This window comes from Pavona decussata, unplaced genomic scaffold (genome assembly GCF_977016875.1).
Source record: "Pavona decussata unplaced genomic scaffold, jaPavDecu1.1 SCAFFOLD_321, whole genome shotgun sequence".
Taxonomy (NCBI): Eukaryota; Metazoa; Cnidaria; class Anthozoa; order Scleractinia; family Agariciidae; genus Pavona; species Pavona decussata.
Window position 1 is genome coordinate 1216766 of NW_028145711.1, and position 21489 is coordinate 1238254.

Genomic DNA, 21489 nt, shown 5'->3' on the forward strand with positions numbered 1-21489 from the left:
AGTAAACTTTACTTTCACCCTTCGTAGTTGTCCTTTAAACACCAAGGAGCGATTTTTAATGGAAGACCATGGTTAATTTGACAGCTCTCAGTAAAAGAGGCAAAAGCTTAAAATTAGCAGACAATAATCTATGAAAGTTTTTGCTTTCATTAGTGTTACTCACACTTGGGGAATTGAACCTTTTGACAAAACATTTTAGCTTGCAAGAAATACGCAGTAAGGAGTGAAAAAACAACAACTTCAATTTAATATAATACACTTCATGCTAATGCAACATGTAACATTGGCAAGCTCGCAAAAATCAAGCTCAGTCCTTGATTTAAATGCCATGAGCCAACCGTGTTTTAGCAACATTTATTTTTAATTCACAAAGTGTCTTCTTATTCAAAAATAATGGTATCATTTTTAGTTCACAGTAATTCAAAGTCTTTGAAGAGTAAAACAAAAAAAAAAAAAGGAACAAATGTGTGTATCTGGAAATGTCCCAAGTGAGAAGACCTTAGTCCCTCTTCCCTCTGTTCTCTTTTTTAAAGGGCACCTTTGTGTTTAGCAGAGTGAGTGAAACTGCATCAATTTGAACGGTTTACCTGAATCAGAGATGTCTGTCAATGAGCTTCCTTTCATTGGCTGTAGATCAGTTTCTTTTCCCTTTGTAACTAAAATGTTAAGGCAAAGATGAACATGTAGAATGATGATTCGAATTCAGTTGCAGTCTACAAAACTACATGTGCAATCTATATAATAGAAATTGGGTGGTTTTTAATGAAAGGAAGGTGAAAATAAGTTATTGCTTTTCATTCAACAAATCAGGAACTCAATTGAGGCTAAGAAGTTTTATATTAGTACCGTAAAGAAAATGTGTGTAAAAAAACAAAACAAAACAAAAGAAAAACCTAAAATGGTTACTCAGATTAGTGTGTCTACAAACAAGTCAGTAGCTCTTGTTGTTTTTCTCTCAAATACATGTATCTTATCTTTTTTTACATGCATATAATTCAATTGCTACATTTCTATTTTGGATTGTTAATTAGTTCTGAAAAATCGCAGTAGCACTAACTGATAAAAACATATTTTACTGCATCATAACAGCACATGGAGCTGTGCACAATGTGTAGTAACTGTGACAGTGGAGCATCATAGAACAGTCTAGTTTGTCCAAAATAATTGTCAGCACATTTTTCTTGAGTACTATGCTAATCATCAAATGTACAGTTGATGTTCATGTACACGGGTAGGTACAGTGCAGGCAGTGTGAGCTGAAACTGGAGTGTTCTCACCTGAAGCAGTAGAGGCACTGACCTCTTCAACCTGGGTAAAACAAACAAACAATTGAAAGGCTCTGTGCATAACTGAAGCATATTGCATTTTGTTGTTGTAGCTCAAATTCTCCCGAGTTTTTGCATGAAGCCTTCATAGGCAGGAGAGCCTTCTTGAAAACTTAATGAACAGCCTTACTGTATCTTGCTTGACCCTTTCAAAAAGTCAGAGGAGGAAAAAGCTTTGTTGAAATCGTCATGGTGCAATAACGCCCATAGCATGATAAACCACACATGTACAGGCCCGTAGCAAGGCTAAAACAACTGAGGGGGCTCAGCAAAATGGTTAAACATAACTATCCCCCCCCCCCCCCGTCACCCCCCAAAAACGACTGACTGATTAGAACAGAAAAAAAGTAGATTTAGTAAGTAAAACAATAACCTTGCACCCGCATCATACTTTTTGGTACATCTTTTTTTGCAGTTCCTTTTACCTGGACTACCATGTGAAGTTTCCTAACTTTACGTTTGAAGGAGGACGTGAATAAACGACGACAAATTTTTCTTTCTCTTTTAAAATTTGGCTTTAATCAGGCAGTAAGAATCCGACTGTGAGAGAATTTTTTCTCTGGCTCTTGAGAGGACATATTTGCGAGTCTTTTGACGACGCGCGAACACTAAATTGCTATACACTAAGGAGGTCTAAGGACATTTGTATTGCTATAAATGAGCGGATGCCTTAGAAAACAAGTAGTTTATTTCAACAGTTTTTAGGGCTTAAGATTGGTTGATTTCGATCCATTTTGGTTCTTATTTCCGATTGACAAGGTAGGAGTACCTTTGTTGTTGTTGTTGTTTATAAAAACAAACTGCTAGCGAAGGAAACTGAAAGTTAGTAAACACATTTTTAAAGGGCTGTGAAAAGGCATTTGCAGCGTCAGACTGATTGCTGCACATTAATTTGGTTTAAACATTTATTTTTTGGCAAACTGTTTTGTAACTTCCAAAAATTCTGGGGGGCTCAAGCCCCCCTGCCCCTCCCCCTGCTACGGGCCTGATGTATGCAATGTAAAAGTATCCAAGAGATCCAAGGCTCATATTGGCTGGGTATTGACGTAATGGTATTCTGTATGTTAAGTCACCTTCACTAATCTGTCACTCCATCAACATTTACATTTACTGCAGGGCATTGAACCAGTTGTCAGTTTACAATACATATGTAGCAGGCTATAAAAACTGTATCATGCATTCTGTTCAAATGGTTATACATGCGATGTGAACTGAGCATAAATTATTGAGCATATGAAATTTGCGATAATAGAGATATAGAATCCTGTTTATGGCAACAACAAACGTGAGATTCGCATTTATGTTTTCTTGAAAAAATTAGTATTAAGATGAGAATGTAGTGTAAAATCACTCTGACCTTTGATGCTAACGAAAAACTACTTAATTTTACTAAGAAACTAAAAACAGCAAGTGGCAAATATAAGATAAATATGATCACAGGGTCATTTCTGCCATTTGCCTAAGCACAGGATGAGGTGAAACACCGTACATGTAAGATGACAACTACCAATCAATTTTGACGTGTGAGTCCTTACATTAGGAATTGGAGATGGATCAGGAAGATCTTTTGTGGCATCGTCACTGCAAAGCGAACAAGGACAAAAAAATCAGTTCAGGTAAACATTTTTCACGCTTTCTTTTCAAAGCTGCTTAAGTTGTGTACAGTTCGTACTTATACATTTAAAACTGTAATGGTCTCTTATTTATTAAATAAATTCTTTTGTGAATCTGCAGTTCAAATATAAGTGTTTCATACATTTTCACTTACATCTTTTCACCTCTACAGACCTTACATTACAAATTTACAAAATGAACAGCTCCCAGTTGGCTTGATATACCAACAGAATGTATACAAAGGTGTCCAAGTACATGTAAGTGGATCCTGAAGATAAGAATAGGGTACTCCTCATACAGGGAACAACCATAAGCTCTCTAGCTCTGTTGGTAGAGTACAACACCAGTTTCACAGGGGTCTAAAGTCAAGTTGAAGCTTTGTAGCCAAGGAGATAGCAAATAACTCTAATATACTGTACACTGTAGCTAACCTGTCATTGTCATCATCTTTTCCTGATTTCTTCTTGGGATTCACTGGTGCTACACTGTTTGGGGAACAAAGACCAACATCAGAACTATGCCATATTCATTACTGGCAAATTTTCATTTTGTTGTAAGCATAGTTTTACAAAGAAAAGATTCTGATTCGAAGTCAACCATTGACATTTTTTTATACAAGGCAGAAGCTCCGTGAAAGCACTACAGAGAAAGTGGTAACTCGAGTCTGAGATGTTTTGACTGCAGTTTTACGTTGATTTAAAATGATGCCATTAACTCAAGTCCTAATGTGGCACACCTGTACACAGGGCATGTGCACCTCATATAAACAATTGCATCTAGTTTGCCATGTGTTTCACTGTAACTCAGTCGGTTAGAGCACTTTACTGGTATGCAGAGGTTGGTGGGTTCAGCTTGAACTGTCACTGATTTACAATACAGAGGTCTGTGGCATACAGTACTTTGGCAGCAACTTAAGATGTACAGTCGACTCCCGATAACTCGAACCTTCAAGGGAAATTGAAAAAGGTTCGAGTTATCGGGAGTTCGAGTTATCAAGGGTAAAATGATATAAAAAATGACCTGAAAGGAAAGGAAAATTGGTTCGAGTTAGTGCGAGGTTCGAGTTACTGAGGGTTCGAGTTATCGGGAGTCGACTGTATATGCGATAAGAAGGCTTTTTAATTATTTGCACATACCTTGCTTGTTTTAAGAATATTTATTTTATTTCCTTTCCTGTATTTACAAAATTTGTTAATAACTGTTGATATTAAAACTTACGGCTTCTTTTTCTTTTTCTGGTCAGGTGAAGGAGACCGTTTTCGTTTCTTTAGTTTTCCTATAAAAAGATCGTAAAAAGTATTTGGTAATAAAATACAATTGTCCCTTCAGAGGGCTACAATGTATGCGGTCACTTGGAATTCAAGATACTGTAAAACTATTTGGAGTCAAGGTTCTAATCTGGCAATACAATGTGTACCATTCCAAGAGAAAAAAAATAGAGGAAAGCAATAATTTAAAGACAGAGCTTACCTCCATCAGGACTGCTTGGTTGCTGTGGAAGAAAAAACAACAACACCAAAACCAGTTAATTCACTTCACCGTTCTGTTAAACTTATGTTCAAAGGAGGACCACAAATTCTTTTTTTTTTTTTTTAATTATTTTGCTACACAAAGAAATTACAAAACAAGAAACAAGACACAATATTTCATTTAAATTAAGTTACAAAGAAGAAGTGGCGAGAAGACAAAAGGGAAACAAGAGAGCTTATGTGTGATTCAGCTTCCTCAATTCAACTAAGTTGACTACAAATAATTAAATTAGTAACATGGTGTAAGGATGTTAAATAAATGAAAGTAATAAGCTGCAAAATCAAGTGTTACACCCCGTCAGATAGTTTTTAATGTCATTGTATTCTTAAAGGAGAAGTTTCATGGGGTTTTTGCTATCTTTTGTTAAAAATGATGAAATAAGACCTTCAATCAGCTGCCAAATAATATTCTACAATGACGAGAGCAAAGAAATCAACTCAATTCTTGAAAGGAACAACTTGTGATCTGTTCTAGCGCATTTTGGAAACAAAAATGCGAGAACTTGAAAAACATTAGCCTAACATTTTCCATGTTTCAATCTGTTCCAGCTTACTCTGTCTCTGGCCAGAGGCACTAATCAACAGGGGTGATAAGTTACAAACTTGACAATTATTTTGTTGTTTTTGCTGACAGACAAACAGTTTTGGTTTTTGAAATAACAGCACATTTATGTGACTGTACAGTGCAAGCACCTGGTTTATGTAGTAGATTTTTCGATGGGTGATGCGCCTGTGTGATTGCATTCTGGATTATTTTAATAATCCTACAGGAACGTTTATGTACAAGTTACATGTAAAATAATGTTATGTCCTAAAATGGGCCCAAAACAAAGAAGTTACTCATAGCTGAGACGTACTTCATCAGAACTGGCTCCTGTTCTGAGGCTCTTTCTTCTTGTTTTTCCTGTAAAAACATATCATTTATTACTGCCAGTATTAATCGCAATTTCTGAAACTGAAATTTATAGTATGTAAGTCGAGATTTAAAAAAAATGCCCTGCACTGACCTAATGCTGGTGATGTTTCCCTTTTATTTCCCTGAAATGAATTGAAAGAAGAGGATAATAATAAATATAATAATAATAATAATAATAATAATAATAATAATAATAATAATAAGAGAAAGAAAGAAACAATGTGCATGTTCATTGTACATGCATGTGTTTCAGTTGTTTTATGAAGTACAAGCACGCTCAACAAATGCTCACTATTCCCACTACAAGTTGCCCCTCAATCCAGAAGCACATGGAATCCTGGCATATGCGCATATGTAAACAGCGCTGACCACAACGGGCACACTGTCGCCCTTTACTGTTACAATGTTACTCTGTTAAATTGTATTCAAGGAAGGTGCCTACTTTTGCTACTGTGCATACGTTCTGCACATCTAGCGATGGACTGAGAAAGTTGGGTTTCTTAACGTCCGCGCCTGCTAAAACAGAGATATTTTTGCACGGTTCATAAGTACGTGGGAAAAGTAGATCTTGGCAAGGGTTACTGGATTCCGAAAAGAAAATGAGGGGTAACGATGCATTTTTCAGAGATAATTAAGCTTGCCTTCAATATTTTGGGAAAAAAAATTCCATACATTGTTTTGTATTTTGGCACTTTTTAGAATTATTGTTGCTTTATTATCTTTAAAAAATGCGTGGTTACCCCCAATTTTCTTTTTGGATTCCAACAGCCATTGCTTAGATCTGCTTTTCCCTCATAGTAATAAACCACACAAAACTACTTCAGTATTAGTAGGCACCATCCTTTTAAAACTGCATTTAAATTTGGTTTTAAAGTCTGGTTTTATGAAAAAGTAATCAAAACTAGGCAAATTTATTTTCATTTTTCTTTGTTCCAGATTGTGGTATCAGTCTGAGAGAAAGGATAATAAAATATGAAACTGGTTTGAAATCAATTTAAACCACGTGATTTGCATCACTCACAGTGCCATCTGTATCTGCCAACTCATAATCCTCCTCATTCATCCACTCATTAAACACATCAAGGTCTGTCAGCCAGCGAGCATTCACCTACACAGAACAAAAAAGTAAGTGAGGAATTACAGTACTACCGGTATTATCTTCTCATAAACCCTGAAAAAATAAAGTCTTGCAGTTCCTTCCAAAATAATGTACATGTACAGTACTGTAGTTATACATGCAGTCCATGTACAAAGAGTCTTACAGTGTGACGTCACAAATATTTGAATTTTTAATATTTTGGGACTTGTCAGTATATTCAGAAAGAGCCTACTAACGTCCTTCTAACTTTGTCTCAGTTCTTAACGTTTGGAACTGACACAAAATTAGAAGGATTTGCATGGAGTCATCAGGGCATAACAGAGCTAATATCTCGCCCCCAAATTGCAATAAGATGCTGATTTTTGGCAAGTAGGCAGTTTACATCATGCTCTTTCCGAATATACTAACAAATCCCATAATTTCGGAAATTTAGTTTTTGTGACATCATCACTTTAGGACTCTTTGTAGGTTCATTATGTGGTAAGTACAATGTACACTGTGTTACCTGCCAGGGACCCTGGTGTTGGGGCTCAGGCTGTGGCTCATCCTCGATATCACCGGCTGGCACCCACGTGTCATAACTAGAAAAGAAGGCAAAGAATATTCAGTTAAGGTGACATTATACATATGCAAGCAACAACCTTGTGCAAATGTACATCTATTTATTATTATTTTGTTTATTTAATACAGTCGACTCCCGATAACTCGAACCCTCGTTAACTCGAACCTCACGCTAACTCGAACCATTTTTCCTTTCCTTTCAGGTCATTTTCTATATAATTTTACCCTCGATAACTCGAACTTCCGATAACTCTTTCAATTAAGTACGTAAATTATGATCATCTGGGTGAGTGTAGTCCTGAGAAGGACTGTTTGTGGTGACTTTGACTAACGTTTCGACAACCTGAGCGGAAGTCATCTTCAGAGTCAAGTGAATTGTGGAACGTCAGTAGGTGTTACATACGTCTCTGGTTGTTAACCTGATTGGTCAACGAAGTCCAGATGTTATTGGTCGTTTGTCAGTAAGCCGTGAGGTTATTGGCTGTGAAGACTGTAAAAAGTGATTGGTGCGTTTCGATCCGTCTTTTGTTAGTCAAAAAGTCCGTGGGTCTATTGTTAGTAAAATGTCTATTGTTTGTCTGTTTCGTTGTTGTTGTCAATAAGTCGTTTGTATGGTGCAGGTAGTTGTAGGCAACGGTTGAGTGGCGTTTGTTCTAAGTTAGTAAACCAGCTTTCCAGAGTGAGTCGTTGATAGTAATTTGTACTGTAGGTAATGCACTTGGCAGAGTCCCAGTCGATTCTGTGGTTCGTTTGTAAATTGTGCTCAGCAATGTGATTGTTGATATCACCATTTCTAGTTGCTCGTTTGTGTTCAGTCAGTCGTACGTTTAAATTTCTGCCGGTCTCACCAATATAAGTGGCCTGGCAGTCGCAGCATTTGATCTTGTAAACTGCTCCCTGTCTGCGGTTCGCTTCGTCTTTGTCCTTTACTTTCGTCAGTAGTTGTCGTAAAGTGGTTATAGGTTTGTGAGCTACACGGATATTGTAGGGTTGTAGAATCCGTGCGATAGTCTCAGAAGTGCCCCTTACGTAAGGTATAGTTACAGTAGTTACTGGAGTCGCGTCGTTGTTTGTGACGTTAGGTTCAGTGTTCTTGTAAGTGTTACGTCTAACAAAGTCCTTGTTATAGTTGTTCTTGTTGAAAACGTTGTCTAAGTAGTTGTAGACCCACGGACTTTTTGACTAACAAAAGACCGATCGAAACGCACCAATCACTTTTTACAGTCTTCACAGCCAATAACCTCACGGCTTACTGACAAACGACCAATAACATCTGGACTTCGTTGACCAATCAGGTTAACAACCAGAGACGTATATACCACCTACTGACATTCCACAATTCACTTGACTCTGAAGATGACTTCCGCTCAGGTTGTCGAAACGTCAGTCAAAGTCACCACAAACAGTCCTTCTCAGGACTACACTCACCCGGATGATCATAATTTACGTACTTATAAATTTTGTATGCTTGTTGCTATTGCATCAAGGTACATGTGCATGTGCTGTTGTAAACTTAAGCAGGTCATAGCAGTTTTCATAGTTTACACAATACTTTGCCTTCTTGCAATCGACTTTATGCCATGTCATTGTCTCAGCACCATGCCATAATATAATTATTCATACTTAGTATGAGAAGGCCAAATCACATGTAATTATAATCATGGTTCCTTTTAGGTCTCCTCACCACTTTATACTTTAGTCATACATACTGCAAGCAGTTGTATGTCCTGTGCGCTGACTTCTTTTGTGTGGCAAGTAAAAAATAAAAATACATAGTTTAAAAATTAACAAATGTCCATAATTAATACAAACCTGTCAGGGAAATACCACCAATGTACAAGAACCTGTTTGTCCTGTTTTAGTAGTGGCCTTAACCATTCTTCTGTGAGAAACAAAATAAAATTTTCCTCTATGAGAATGCAAAAAATTTCTTCAATCAATAGTTCCAGTCAAGTGACCCATGAACTACTACTATGGATGCCTTTCCTGTTACTTAAAAAAAGGAAAATGTACATGTTATTACACAATAGAGACCTTTGGAAACATATTCATGGCTAACCACATTGAAGTGCTGGTAGTCATTTGACAAGTACTTCCTGTCATGTTCAAGTAAGATATTTGCAAGGTGTGCTTCAGCTTTTCATGGCCTGGAATTTGCTTTATCCATGGTACATGTATGAATGTTGCATACATGTAGTTACATAAAAAACTCTTATTAAAATATCTTTCATTTCATGTGAACCAAAACATAAAAAAGTCAACGCGTACAGTAATTTTACATTTTGCCACTGGCTAAAAGACAAGTGCGGTGCACCAAGGTCATTCAATATGGCAGCCTGTTTTCTAAAAGTAATGTTCTTTTATTACTAAAATTTAGTGCAACAAGTTGTACATTTAATGTATAAACTGTCACAACCTCTAATGGCAAACTCCAAACGTGTACAGAAATTTTATATTCTGCCGCTGGCTAAAACACAAGTGCTGTGCATCAAGGTCATTCAATATGGCAGCCTTTTTTCTAAAAGTAATGTTCTTTACTAAAATTTAGTGCAATAGTTTGTACATTTAATGTATAAACTGTCACAACCTCTAATGGCAAACTCCAAACCTCAAATTTCTGCCACCTAGAATGCATGTGTGTATGTGAAATTTTCCACTTAATTTATTTTTAATATCGACAACAACCTACATGTATCACCATGACAAGCACATGTAAGTTGTTAGTTTACCTAGTGTGTTGTGAGCTTACATAGCTTATTTTTTTAAGAGTTTTATGATATCTAAATTGCATCCAATTTAATCAAATGCTGTCAAAATAAGCAGAAAAGCCAGTTTTTCCAACCTTCTGGAAATGGTGGAGGAGGGCCGTACACAACGTGAGTTGCACTTGATTTATCCTCTGTGATGGCACCCTGAAATAAATTGGTCATAAAGAAGGACATATTTAACTCTAAATTTCCATATCTAGAAAGAAAAGTATAAAAAAATACAGTATATAATATTATGCAACATATACACTGGACATACATGTACATGTACTGTAGCCCTCTTTTCCCAAACCATTTACCAACCATTTTCAGTCCTCATAACACAGAGCACAACTTTAAAAACAAAGAAAATCAACCAGCTCTACCTAAAACCTGTCCTGTGAAATGTTCAATCTTCCACCCAAAAAGAGAGCTACTGCATCAATTCCATTGAGAACTTTTAAAACAGATAGAAATAAATAAATGTCATCGTGTTCAACATAGAAAGAACACACTCCTAAATAAATACAGATTGCAGTTGAGATATTTGTATGGGACAATCAATGAATGAATGGATCTTGGGACACGTATCTGGGATCTCCAGCAGATTTTGCAGGGGCGGATGACAATATCACCAATTTGGCAAAGGAGAGAGAGCCTGGAATCAAGATAATCGAATGCACTCCCTGATCTTTGATTATTACTAGTTAATAATATCTCCTTGCTGTCTATGTCAGGCTCACACACAGCAATCATAAATCAGCTACATTGTTTATTATTTGACATACATGTAATGTAATGTATTCTTGTAACTTGCACTGTTTTTACCATGTGTCATCAACATTAAAAAAACAAGTTTGAGGTCAAAGCAGAACTCATGTTAAGGTGTGCAATGACACACTTAGCAAGCAGATTTACTTTAATGAGCTGTATGATCGTGAAATCTTACATTATGTCTTTTTACAATGTCCTTCAGTTTGGCAGCAAGTTTTAGTTCAACTTCAGGAGTAATAAACACTTGTGGGACAGCCAACGACCTTGCCTGTTGAGGTAATAAATTATACAATACATGATTTTGGGCAAGATCTCCTTTTTTATCACAAATCAAAGAACAAAGCAGTATTAATTTTGTAATATAAACCTATGATACCTATGATAATGGCAAGCATAATTTGCAAAAACAAAAACAAAAAAACTTAATATGATAATAGCAAGGTTTTGTTCTCATCACAAGGTTTTGTTTTCATCACAATATAAAGTGCAAAACAACAGATGAAACAATGGAGTGATGTTTCCTGAAGCTAAAAGCTGAGCTAAAGCGACAAAAAGCGATCCGAAAAACACTTTACAGTGTAATGTACATATACATGCAGGTCAGTTATTCACCAAGCCCATCACTTGGGATGCACGTGCAGGAACAATAGCTCATAAGTTTGGGGAATAAAATTTGGTTCCCTATAAAGCTTTCTCCAACTTAAATTGTCATCTAAAGCATCTAAACAGATCAATCTGTATCACCTTAAACAAAATAATTTGCCTTTAAAAGGCCATAAAATGATCTGGGGGAATACAGGAGACAACATTTAAAGAATTGTTCTGAAATTTTCTCGTTGGGTGCCTCTATCTGTTGCTTACAAGTATGACACTGAGAAAGAATAGCGAGCGCAATGCCAGCAAACTAGCAATGACAAACAAAGCCGTTACATTTTCACTGAAATTTCCTGAGGGTGCCCTCTCATAAAACTTAGTACAGTAAATGGACCGTGCTGACCGGCCCCTGACTCAAATTTAACTTAGCCTAAATGATATTCAGCCAAAATAGACAAAAAAGCATTTGCTTTTCGATATACTGTACCTCTTTGAGTGCTTTTTCAATATTCAAGAAAAGTTCAACATTTCTGTCCATACGTGAAGGAGACTGGAAATCAAATCTTCTCCTGAGGAACAAAAAAAAAAAAAAAGAGATAACAAATTATTATAATTACACATCATTACAAAATTAACTACATGTGTATCAATCCTGACTGACAGCATGGGATTGCTCTCTAATAACTAACGTATTTCAAGAGTATTGATGATTATCTTACAAGTTAGAATCAACATGAAAGAAATTATATGTAACTTAATCACAAATCATTGCAATTTATCACTTCATATTTCAAAAGTGTTGATAATAATTTTAGAAGTTGAAATCAACATGAAATACAAGTCATGTAACTTAGTTCATGTATACATGCATGTACATGCACGTAAATATAGTAGATACATGTAGGTAGATATAGAATATATTGAGGATTCGTCATTTCAATACTGCTGTCACACGTAATATAATTATATACATATTGTGCTTTTGTCATTATTGTAATGCGCATTTGATCATCTTGTCATAGAAAATGCGCAATATAAGCGAATAAATTATTATTATTATTATTATTATTATTACATGTATCTCACCTTGAGGTTTAGCATTTTACTAAAACTTGAAACTTTTTATATCTTACAATGTACAAGAAGACTTAAATGAGTGACATACCATCCTTGTTCCATTTTGGTCTTGAATACATTAGCAAGAATAACACAAAGACTTCCCCCAGTAGAGTAGTCCATAAACATCTTCATCTAAAGTAACAACAAAAATTAACACATCAGTATGTTACTTTACAATATACAGGTAGAATACTAATGTGTCAAAAGTTTGACATTTTCTCATAGAGCCAAATTAGGATAATAATAAATAATTATCTGACGTGTGTTCATAACAAAAAAAGTTTACCCAGTCAACAAATCCTTGTCCAGCACAGAAAAATGAAAATGTACACTGTGCTCTATTTATTTTGAAACCAGTTTAATTTTTACTTTCCTTTGTGTAGTATTCATTACCATGATATGAGACAAAGAGAAATAAGGATCAAACTGGTTTGAAAATTCTTAAAACAATTTGAACCACGACATAATAATAATATTCATCACTAGTGCAACTTACTGGTAATTTGGTCAAAAGGGCTTGCTTGCCGGTATCTTTTCCAAAATTATCCTAAAACAAAGAAATAAATGGGAACTGATGAGGAACAGCTAATTACAATGTACAGTATAAGTGATTGAAGGGTGCCTTGGAATCCAAAATAATTAAATTTTGTCCAAATTTGCTCTAATTGTGTGGTTCCAGAAAATATCCATACTTCCCCCACAGAAGGTCAATGGAAATTTCCGAAGGGTTTGGGGGTGTCCATATGAAGAATTTCTCCACAGGGCAAATGCAAGAAAATTCATGAAAAAAATTGTAAGCGAGGCACAAAGTTGGCAGACATGAATTTTCACTCGCCACTGCAGAAAAATAATTATTATCCAGGACAAAAGCAGCAACTGATGAATCATTCTGGAAAAAGTCATTTTGGTAGTGCTGTCTACATGATCCTTCTACAGTATTAAGCGAAAGTAAGGCACGACTTTCCTTTTTCCGACAGGTAAAAGGAAAAAACAAGATGACAGGACATTACAACTGTGTAATGTCAATGTTTATTCAATGTTGTGCTTACCATGTGCTGAGCCCAGTACATACCATTATATACTGGTTATGAACATGTTATCACAATGCACACATTGTTGTTGGTCTAGCATGACTGAATTAACTTCAACATTTGAATCAGCTGATGAGCTTTAGTCGAGCTTACTTTAATTGAGTTCATCTCGACATGCAAACAATGCAATATTAATTTTGTAACCAACCAAGAGTTCTACTGGCTGGTATATTGTTTATATGTTTTGCCGTTGTGGCCAAATCTTGCGTGATCAATAGCGATAACTAGATGAGCATTATTACACTGGTTTACCCACGGTTTTTTAATAATTAAAAGATGAACTTACTTCTTGAAACTGTAACAATTGAGCAGTAAGTGTGGCCAACGTTTTGTTTGTCGGAGGCTCCATTTGTACATACTGCAAGAAATAAAACACGGAAAAAATAATTCCGTGGAATCGATTAAACAGAATCATTCAGAATCTTTCAATCGGCTTGTCAAGCCATGTGTTCGGAACAATCGAACAAAAATTTTAGATAAACCGAACGTTCTAACCAAACCAAAATCCAAACGATTATTACCTTTTTACAGTTTTTGAGAAGATACTGTTTGACCGGCTCGAAAAGCGCCACAGTTTCAGCGGATTCGTAGTATTTCCAGTCGGGAGCGCCATCCTTTTTGCGGGCCGCCATTTTGATTTTTTTGTCTGAAAGTACTCATGATAAGAATGCGTCATTTATTCGTATTGTGGCGTCTCCATATCATTTGTTCCGAGCTGGTAAACAAAAGCCTTCATGATTTAGGTTAATTTATTTTTCTATTTTCTCTTTAATGCCCTAATTTACAAAATAAACATAAAGTTATAGATTTGTCGGAAAATTTTCAGGATTCTTTCAACCGAAACGTTTGGTGTTGTCGTAAATACAGTAACATAGCTAGGAGGTAGACTGGAACCTGGGCAATTAGTCACATGATCTCCATATCGAAAAAAGGCGCGCTTCGAGATTATGTTTGTGAGCAGAGGGTTTGTGAGCATCTTTCAGCAATGAATCTCCGCGAAGAATTTCTGAAATCAGTTGAGGAGGATTCTCCAGAAACATTCCTTCGATTTATCGAACAACATGTGAGTAAAGTACATTCTTATCTGGAAGATCGGTTACTCAATGGCACCTATCAACTTGTTTACATACGTGCGGTTGTGTTGATTTCAAAGGACCACTCGATCGGCAGCTTATGTCTCATGGCCGTTTTATATTAGAGGACTTATATTCCGTCCAGACGGGTAATGCGTCTGTTACGTTGTGCGTCTGGTTGTTCGTTTCTAGTATAAAGACGAGCACAAGCTAAGACGCGTTATAAATGTGTCAAGACGATCTATCTTCCGTTGTGCGTCTTGAACGGACGGAGTATTCTAAAATATATTGCAGACTGTAGATTGCAGATCAGGGATAATATTGCAGACTACAGATTGCAAAAAACAGCCTGCAGACTGTAGATTGTAGATCAAGGATAATATTGCAGACTACAGATTGCAAATAACAGCCTGCAGACTGTAGATTGTAGATCAAGGATAATATTACCGACTACAGATTGCAGATCAAGGATAATATTGCAGACTACAGATTGCAAATAACAGCCTGCAGACTGTCAGGGCATAATATGTCGATAATATGTCGATAATTGCAAGTCGATAGACATAGATTGTTGTCGATCAAATTCGATATCTGTTTATTTTTCTTAAAGATTTCATTTTGTTTTTTTGTTTTTTGGCTTTGTACCATGAAATTGTCGATTGACAATTATCGACAAATATCAAGTACTATCGACTTATCGACTACGTTTTTGATGATCGATTTTGATCGACATTTTACGGGCTGAGACTGTAGATTGCAGATCAGGGATAATAATTAATGCAGACTACAGATTGCAAATATCAGCCCGCGGACTGTAGATTGTAGATCAGGGGTAATATTGCAGACTACAGATTGCAAATGACAGATTGCAGATCAGGGATAATATTGCAGACTACAGATTGCAAATAACAGCCTGCAGACTGTAGATTGTAGATCAGGGATAATATTGCAGACTACAGATAATATTTGAAAAATAACAGCCTGTAGATTGTAGATCAGGGATAATATTGCAGACTACAGATCGCAAATGACAGCCTCCCGTGAAGGATCACTTATCCATTGGCGTCAAGCATTGAAAATTCTTCTGAGGCTCAGTGCTAGAATACATGTACACTGTATGTTGCTGCTACATGTATCCAACAGAACCTTGGTGACTTCCCAGTGTGGTCAACCTCTGCTATTATGGTAGAATGCAAGCAGTCTCTCTTTTGCTTAGGAATCCACAGGGAAGAATGCAAGATATTTGAAATGTGAGTTGCGCATGCAAGCGGCAAAGCTGCAAGTAGCGTGGGCACTGGTGGGCGCCCGCAATACTCGCGACTTTTCCACTCTCGTGTGCGACTCGCGCTTTGAATATCTCGCGTTCTTCCCCGCAGATTCTCAAGCATAAGAGAGACTGCTCACAGTCTACTATTATGGACACCATAAGGGCCATGATTTGGTGTTCATAATAGAGAGTCTCTATTAGTACATGTAGTAGTCCTTTCTGTAGTCTTTCTTTTCCAGGACTTTGACTCCTGCTCACAATAATGGGCTTTCCATGATGTGTTGGTCTTGAAAATACCTGGAGTACAGCACGTACTCTTACATGAAGTTTGTTTTACACCCATCCACTCCCAGGAAATTCTGAGTTAGTTCCAAATCTGCTCCTATCCTCCCTCCATCAGAAGACCTTCCCTGGCTACTGTACTGTTGTAACAAGATTACTTCACAGCTTGTTGATATTATTGTTCATTGTGAACTTTAGTGTTTTACTAATAAATCTACCTCTGATCAAAGACAGGCATCTACATGTACATGTAAGCTTGTAATTAAGCTACCTCAAAAATGCCTGATGCACTTGTATGTTTATTCAACAAACTGCCAACCACCACCCCTCCCCCTGCTCCATTAATGAAATTAATAACCTGGACGATCTCTCAACTGCATTATTTCAATAATGTTAAATATTCATGTATCCAATTTTGTGTGCCAATCAGAAGTTATTGGCAGTTATATTTCAATATTCTTATTACTATTTTTCTATAAGACAGAAATGTAATGTACATAAAATTAATGTAAAGTGCAACAGACTATAGTGTGCTGAATGCAGGTATCGATTTGAGTGTTGTTTCTCAACTAATTACGATCAAGAAACATCCAGAATTTTACATGACATCTGACAAAGAAATTACCCATACCCCACCTCTTTCCACACATGGATTTCTAAGACCACCTAACCGTCTGGGAATTCCAATACAATAAATTCCCCCTGGAATTTGCAATCCCTTATGGTGGTTGGCCAGGGTATGAATATATATGTCTTGAAAGTTACATATTTCCAAATGTGCTTGTCTTGAATAATTATCTCACATTTTGCTTCTACTTTATGTTTATTTATAGAACTCAAAGAATGAATCGTTTGATGTTGAAGAGCTACTACAGACTTTACCCAGGAAGGACCATGAAAGACTATGGACTGGAATCCGAGACTTGGCGCAAAAGCTGATATTAACAAATCCAATCTCATCACAGGAAAATGTTGACTCTGAAGATGAAGAGCAGTCATCAGTGGGTGTATTGAATTTTCCTTGAAGATTTTATTTTTAGTCAAACATACATACCTCAAGATTACTAACCTGGTTTGAGGTCTGTACTGTAAGTTACGGACTGAAATTTTTCCTGTTGATTTATGGCCCAAGCACGAGTCCCATAAATTAATGGAAAAATGAGGATCCATAACTTCCAGTACAGACCGAGAAAATGAGGTTAGTAAGATTTTTATTGTATCACTGAGGTTAATTATTAGGCGAGTGGTAAAGGAAACTACACTGTAGTTGATTTAGCAGGCTGTACAGTGAAATACAGCATGCAAAATAATTTATTGACCAATCAGACCAAGTGTCCTAACTGAGACATATAATTATACTGAAGAAAGTAGAGGTGTATGTGTCATTACTAAGCAGCCAGTCTGGCTATATGTACAGCATTATGTGCTACAACTGTGGTAAGGTGGTCTGCAAATAAGTTTGAAATAATACATACATGTACTACAACTGTGGTGATCTGCAAATCAGTTTGAAAATCAGCGAGTAAAAAAGGGCTGTCAGGCAGTAGTGACTGCCGCTCTGTAATTATAGTTTAAGAGCACCTACTTTTCTTGTTGATCAAAGGCCATGATTAGTTTTCATAGGGATGTAAAAATTTAATCAAAGACTAAAGTAGCAATGTGTTTGCTGCATGCTGGCAGCTCTGTGCAGTGTACATGTAGGTTTTTTACATGTATCTGTAGAGGATCAGTGGATCATTGGGACAAATTAGCAGAAGTACACGTGAAGGTGTGTGTAGTCAAGATAAACTCATTGATAAAGTGAGCAGTCTTTGAAATACTGTACATTCTAAGGTTTTTTAAGGTTTTTATTATTGTGCACTATTTCAATGGCTTACAACAAAAGGAAATTACAATATATAAGAAAAGTAATAGAAAGATAGCATTAAATTATATAAATGTGAAAAGTAAAATGTGCGCAGTGACCAAAGGAGCTTAGGCTTTCGAGTTGGTCACTGCCACGTGCAACTAACTGGCATATAACGTGCAACTAAACAGCAAAAAAAATTAAAGAATAATAAAAGTGCAATAATAGAAACATACTACAATTTTTACATAAAAAACAATAGGAATGATAATTAATAGTGGGGGCAATACCTTTTAAATACCCAATATTCATTGGGCATTTAAAAGGTACAATTTGTACTGCTTGTAGAAGCTATTATATGAGAGCTTTTTCAATTTTTCTAATCTCAATGGACCATGTTCCTTTTTTTGGTAGTAAAATGGATCAAGCTTGCAATAGAGGTTATTGAAGGGGGGAAACACAGTTGTATTTGCATGTTAAAAGATTCTTTCACTGAAGCCTCATGTGCAAGCTACATTTATTTCTAGTGTGATAGTCAGAGAATATGAATACCGTCTATTTGTTTCCTCACCACAAAACCCCCTTGCCAAAATTCCATTGTTCAACTTCTGTAGAGGAGATCTAGAGAGACTTTTAAATGTATGATGTATTTTAATATCATGAACTTGAAATGTGCTGTTTTGTTTACTTTAGCAGTGGTCAGTTCTGCTTTCATACCTGGAGGGTGCAACGACGGTGGCTCTTTGTGCATTAGCCATGCCCGAGAAAATTGCACATACTGCACCTGCCTTGCTAGACACTGCTGTTATTCTACATGGTATGAATACTGTACATTACTTAACTTTTACAATCATGTACATGTAAATATGACCATTTTTATTGTGTACAATTATAACCTGTTTTCAAACACCACTTCTCTGTTGACCCTTTCCATGTCCATGTACCACTACTGTCTTCCCTCCGTGCAAAATTCAAGACAGAGAAAACACGTTGTGCTTTATTTTATAGTCTTCATTTTTGTAACATGTTTTTGGGTGCCGGGCATGTACACACCTTAAGGATTCATTAAGTTATGCTTAAAACACGAGCAGCAGTGTTTTAACTAATGTTTAAAACTCGATCAGCAGACTGTTTTATTGGTAGTTTCATATGATCAAATTTTAACATTTGCAGAACTTCAGCCTTTTAGGCAACAATTCAAAGCAAATGTGGATCCAGATTAAATGCTCAAAAGCTGCGGTGCATACTAAAACTTGGCAACTTGGGAGTGTTTTTTGACTTTGTGGCCAAAACAGCGATACAGTGTATTATGCCCCTTTTACAGAGAGCCCCGACATTTACAATTGTGTGGTCCATCATTGGTAACAGGGGGATTGCTCTTGAATGTGTTTCATATACACTGTAGGTCTGTTGATGTTCCTGCCTGAGGGGGCAGAGACTTTGCAGAACAACATTGCACAGCTGTGTGAACTGTGGTGAGTATTTTTTATTTTGTAAACAACATAGTACATTATTTTATTGGTTAAGTTCTGTTGTGCTGGATAAGAAAATGTTTTGCTTGAATAGGCTGACGAGGTTTGTGTTTCATGGCCACGAACAACTTAGGCTTATATTTTAATTATAATAATTATTTTATTAATAAGGATGTCTGGGACCTGGACACATTTTTTTTGCTGACCCATGTAGCTCTCCATGTCAAATTGACCCCAAGTTTTATTCTGCATATTTGCATCAGCAAGGCCCAGATAATAACTACATGTATGGAAGTTTAAAAATGCCAGTAAATTGTATAAGGTTTTTGCCAGTGAGTGAAAGAAATCATTATAATAGAAGATATTATAAATAATAAATAAATAAATAAATAAATAATGTGACATCAAAATTCATGTTACATGTATGTAAATCTTACAGACTTGTATTTAATTTACATAAAGATAAAAGTGTGTGTAAATTATATTTAACAATATTATATTTGTTATTCCACGAGCGTGCAATGGATGTGAGATGTGGATGTAGCTCCTCGTTGGCTATAATCGTCTCATATTCAACAAGAGTGAGTGGAATATTGTTTTAATATTGTTTTATTAAAAACAATCAAGAGATATTGCTTGATCTTGCTGATTTTGCTTTGCAAGAACAACCAGAAGGCAATTTAATGGTCGCTACATGTATTTCTCAGGCATGGTATAATGGCTCATGATCACATACCATGTCTGCTAAGCCAATGAAATCCTTGGAGTTGCATCATACATTGATTCAGTTTTTAATGATTCACATTACGTGTTACTTTAAAAATATTCAAAACTATGCAATTGATGAAGCACTCAGACAAATGACAGCTAGTGTGGCCGCCCTCTGGTAATACATTGCAAATTGCAGTGTGACGCACCTTACCGTGGCCACCTGACAAATGTTTTTTACAAGTTAGCCAAGCAGGATATGCGAATTTGATTAACGGTCATGTCTCCTTTCAAAATCCAACAGGCAAGTGATGCAACAACGAATTATTGAAAACATGCTGTTTTCCTGATTGGTTAACTTGTAGAAACTTGTTAGCCCTTCAATTGCAAAGTTTTTTTATACCCTCTATCAAAGTAAACATTCTCTCTTGCAGGTTTCTCAATGATTTGGAAGGAAAGGAAGAGTTGGTCACACACACTTTGCCATACCTCATAATACGAAGCTTTAGTAGAGAAATGGTAAGTTAGAGTTTCCCTTTGGTGTTGTTGTCTTGATGCAAGTAGTTGTTGTCGTCAGTTGGGTTTGGTAACTTACCTTTAAGAAAGCATTAAATGTTTAACCCTTTCACTCCCATGGGAAATGTCGTATTTTTGTAAAATGGCAACTGTGAACCCCTACACCAACTGTTATACACCAATTAAAAGGTTTTATCTGGGGCAATGTATAAATCATTCCAGCTAAGACAAAGGAAGTAACAGAAGAAAATGAAAAGTGTTTAAAACGAGAAAATATAAACCTTAAATACATCTCACTTCTCGTATACACTGGGTATACCCCTAAACTTAACTATAGCTTAATTTGCAGATCTCAGCACATACAACTAGTTTCTTGTCAAATGGTGACTTGGTCTTAAAAGTGTAAGAGGAAAAAGTTACAAAAAATGGAGGGGTGGTTAATCATGTCTCATGTAGGAGGGGGGTGAGATTTTATGCTTCCATTGTGCAGATCTCTCCAAGATCTGTTTGGTGTCCAGATTTGATACAAATTGACCCAATAAAGAAAGTGTCATGCGGCATCAGTGAGGAGTGGAAATGAATGTTTCTTTTTGTCAACAGAGTTGATACAAATTATTTTGGCCACCATAAAGAGATTTGATTGCTGATGTTTCAAGCAAAACAAAAATTGGCCATTCGTCAGATTTGCTACATGATAAAGGGCCAACAGTTGAAATCTCTTTACAGTTGAGCCAAATTACCTAACAACTGTGTTGATAAAACCAAACATACGACTACCTTCAAAGAAGCCAACTTACATGTGTCTTCAGTAATTTCAGCTGTGGCATTTATCCCAAAACTGGACATCATAATTTTGTGAACACTATTTGGAACCAATCAGATCTGGATGTGAGTCAGACACCAATATGTGCCATAAGCATGCAATCTGCTTGATTGATATAACACTATGTAACAAA

General features: G+C 36.3%; 2 protein-coding genes across 5 annotated transcripts in view; one reads left to right on the top strand and one right to left on the bottom strand.

Annotated features, from left to right (window-relative positions):
- Nucleotides 1–14046, bottom strand: part of LOC146453948 (SWI/SNF complex subunit SMARCC2-like) — a 28836-nt gene extending 14790 nt beyond the window's left edge. The window contains exons 1-18 of the mRNA XM_085096017.1: nucleotides 13891–14046; nucleotides 13656–13727; nucleotides 12775–12825; nucleotides 12325–12410; nucleotides 11647–11728; nucleotides 10741–10833; nucleotides 9887–9956; nucleotides 8857–8926; nucleotides 6989–7064; nucleotides 6406–6492; nucleotides 5476–5506; nucleotides 5326–5372; nucleotides 4410–4431; nucleotides 4158–4215; nucleotides 3371–3424; nucleotides 2861–2906; nucleotides 1278–1308; nucleotides 588–656 (exon numbers count right to left, since the gene is read on the bottom strand). Coding sequence (XP_084952143.1) covers nucleotides 588–656; nucleotides 1278–1308; nucleotides 2861–2906; nucleotides 3371–3424; nucleotides 4158–4215; nucleotides 4410–4431; nucleotides 5326–5372; nucleotides 5476–5506; nucleotides 6406–6492; nucleotides 6989–7064; nucleotides 8857–8926; nucleotides 9887–9956; nucleotides 10741–10833; nucleotides 11647–11728; nucleotides 12325–12410; nucleotides 12775–12825; nucleotides 13656–13727; nucleotides 13891–14001 — 1156 coding nt within the window. The 5' untranslated portion in view covers nucleotides 14002–14046. The remainder of the gene's footprint in view (nucleotides 1–587; nucleotides 657–1277; nucleotides 1309–2860; nucleotides 2907–3370; nucleotides 3425–4157; nucleotides 4216–4409; nucleotides 4432–5325; nucleotides 5373–5475; nucleotides 5507–6405; nucleotides 6493–6988; nucleotides 7065–8856; nucleotides 8927–9886; nucleotides 9957–10740; nucleotides 10834–11646; nucleotides 11729–12324; nucleotides 12411–12774; nucleotides 12826–13655; nucleotides 13728–13890) is intronic.
- A 241-nt stretch (nucleotides 14047–14287) lies between these two features.
- Nucleotides 14288–21489, top strand: part of LOC146453949 (condensin-2 complex subunit G2-like) — a 55256-nt gene continuing 48054 nt past the window's right edge. For 2 of the 4 annotated variants that reach the window (XM_085096013.1, XM_085096015.1), the window contains exons 1-5: nucleotides 14288–14432; nucleotides 16825–16992; nucleotides 18531–18654; nucleotides 19243–19312; nucleotides 20452–20536. In XM_085096013.1, the coding sequence (XP_084952139.1) occupies nucleotides 14355–14432; nucleotides 16825–16992; nucleotides 18531–18654; nucleotides 19243–19312; nucleotides 20452–20536 (525 nt within the window). In that variant the 5' untranslated portion in view covers nucleotides 14288–14354. The remainder of the gene's footprint in view (nucleotides 14433–16824; nucleotides 16993–18530; nucleotides 18655–19242; nucleotides 19313–20451; nucleotides 20537–21489) is intronic. The other 2 variants (XM_085096014.1, XM_085096016.1) reach the window with 1 other exon arrangement.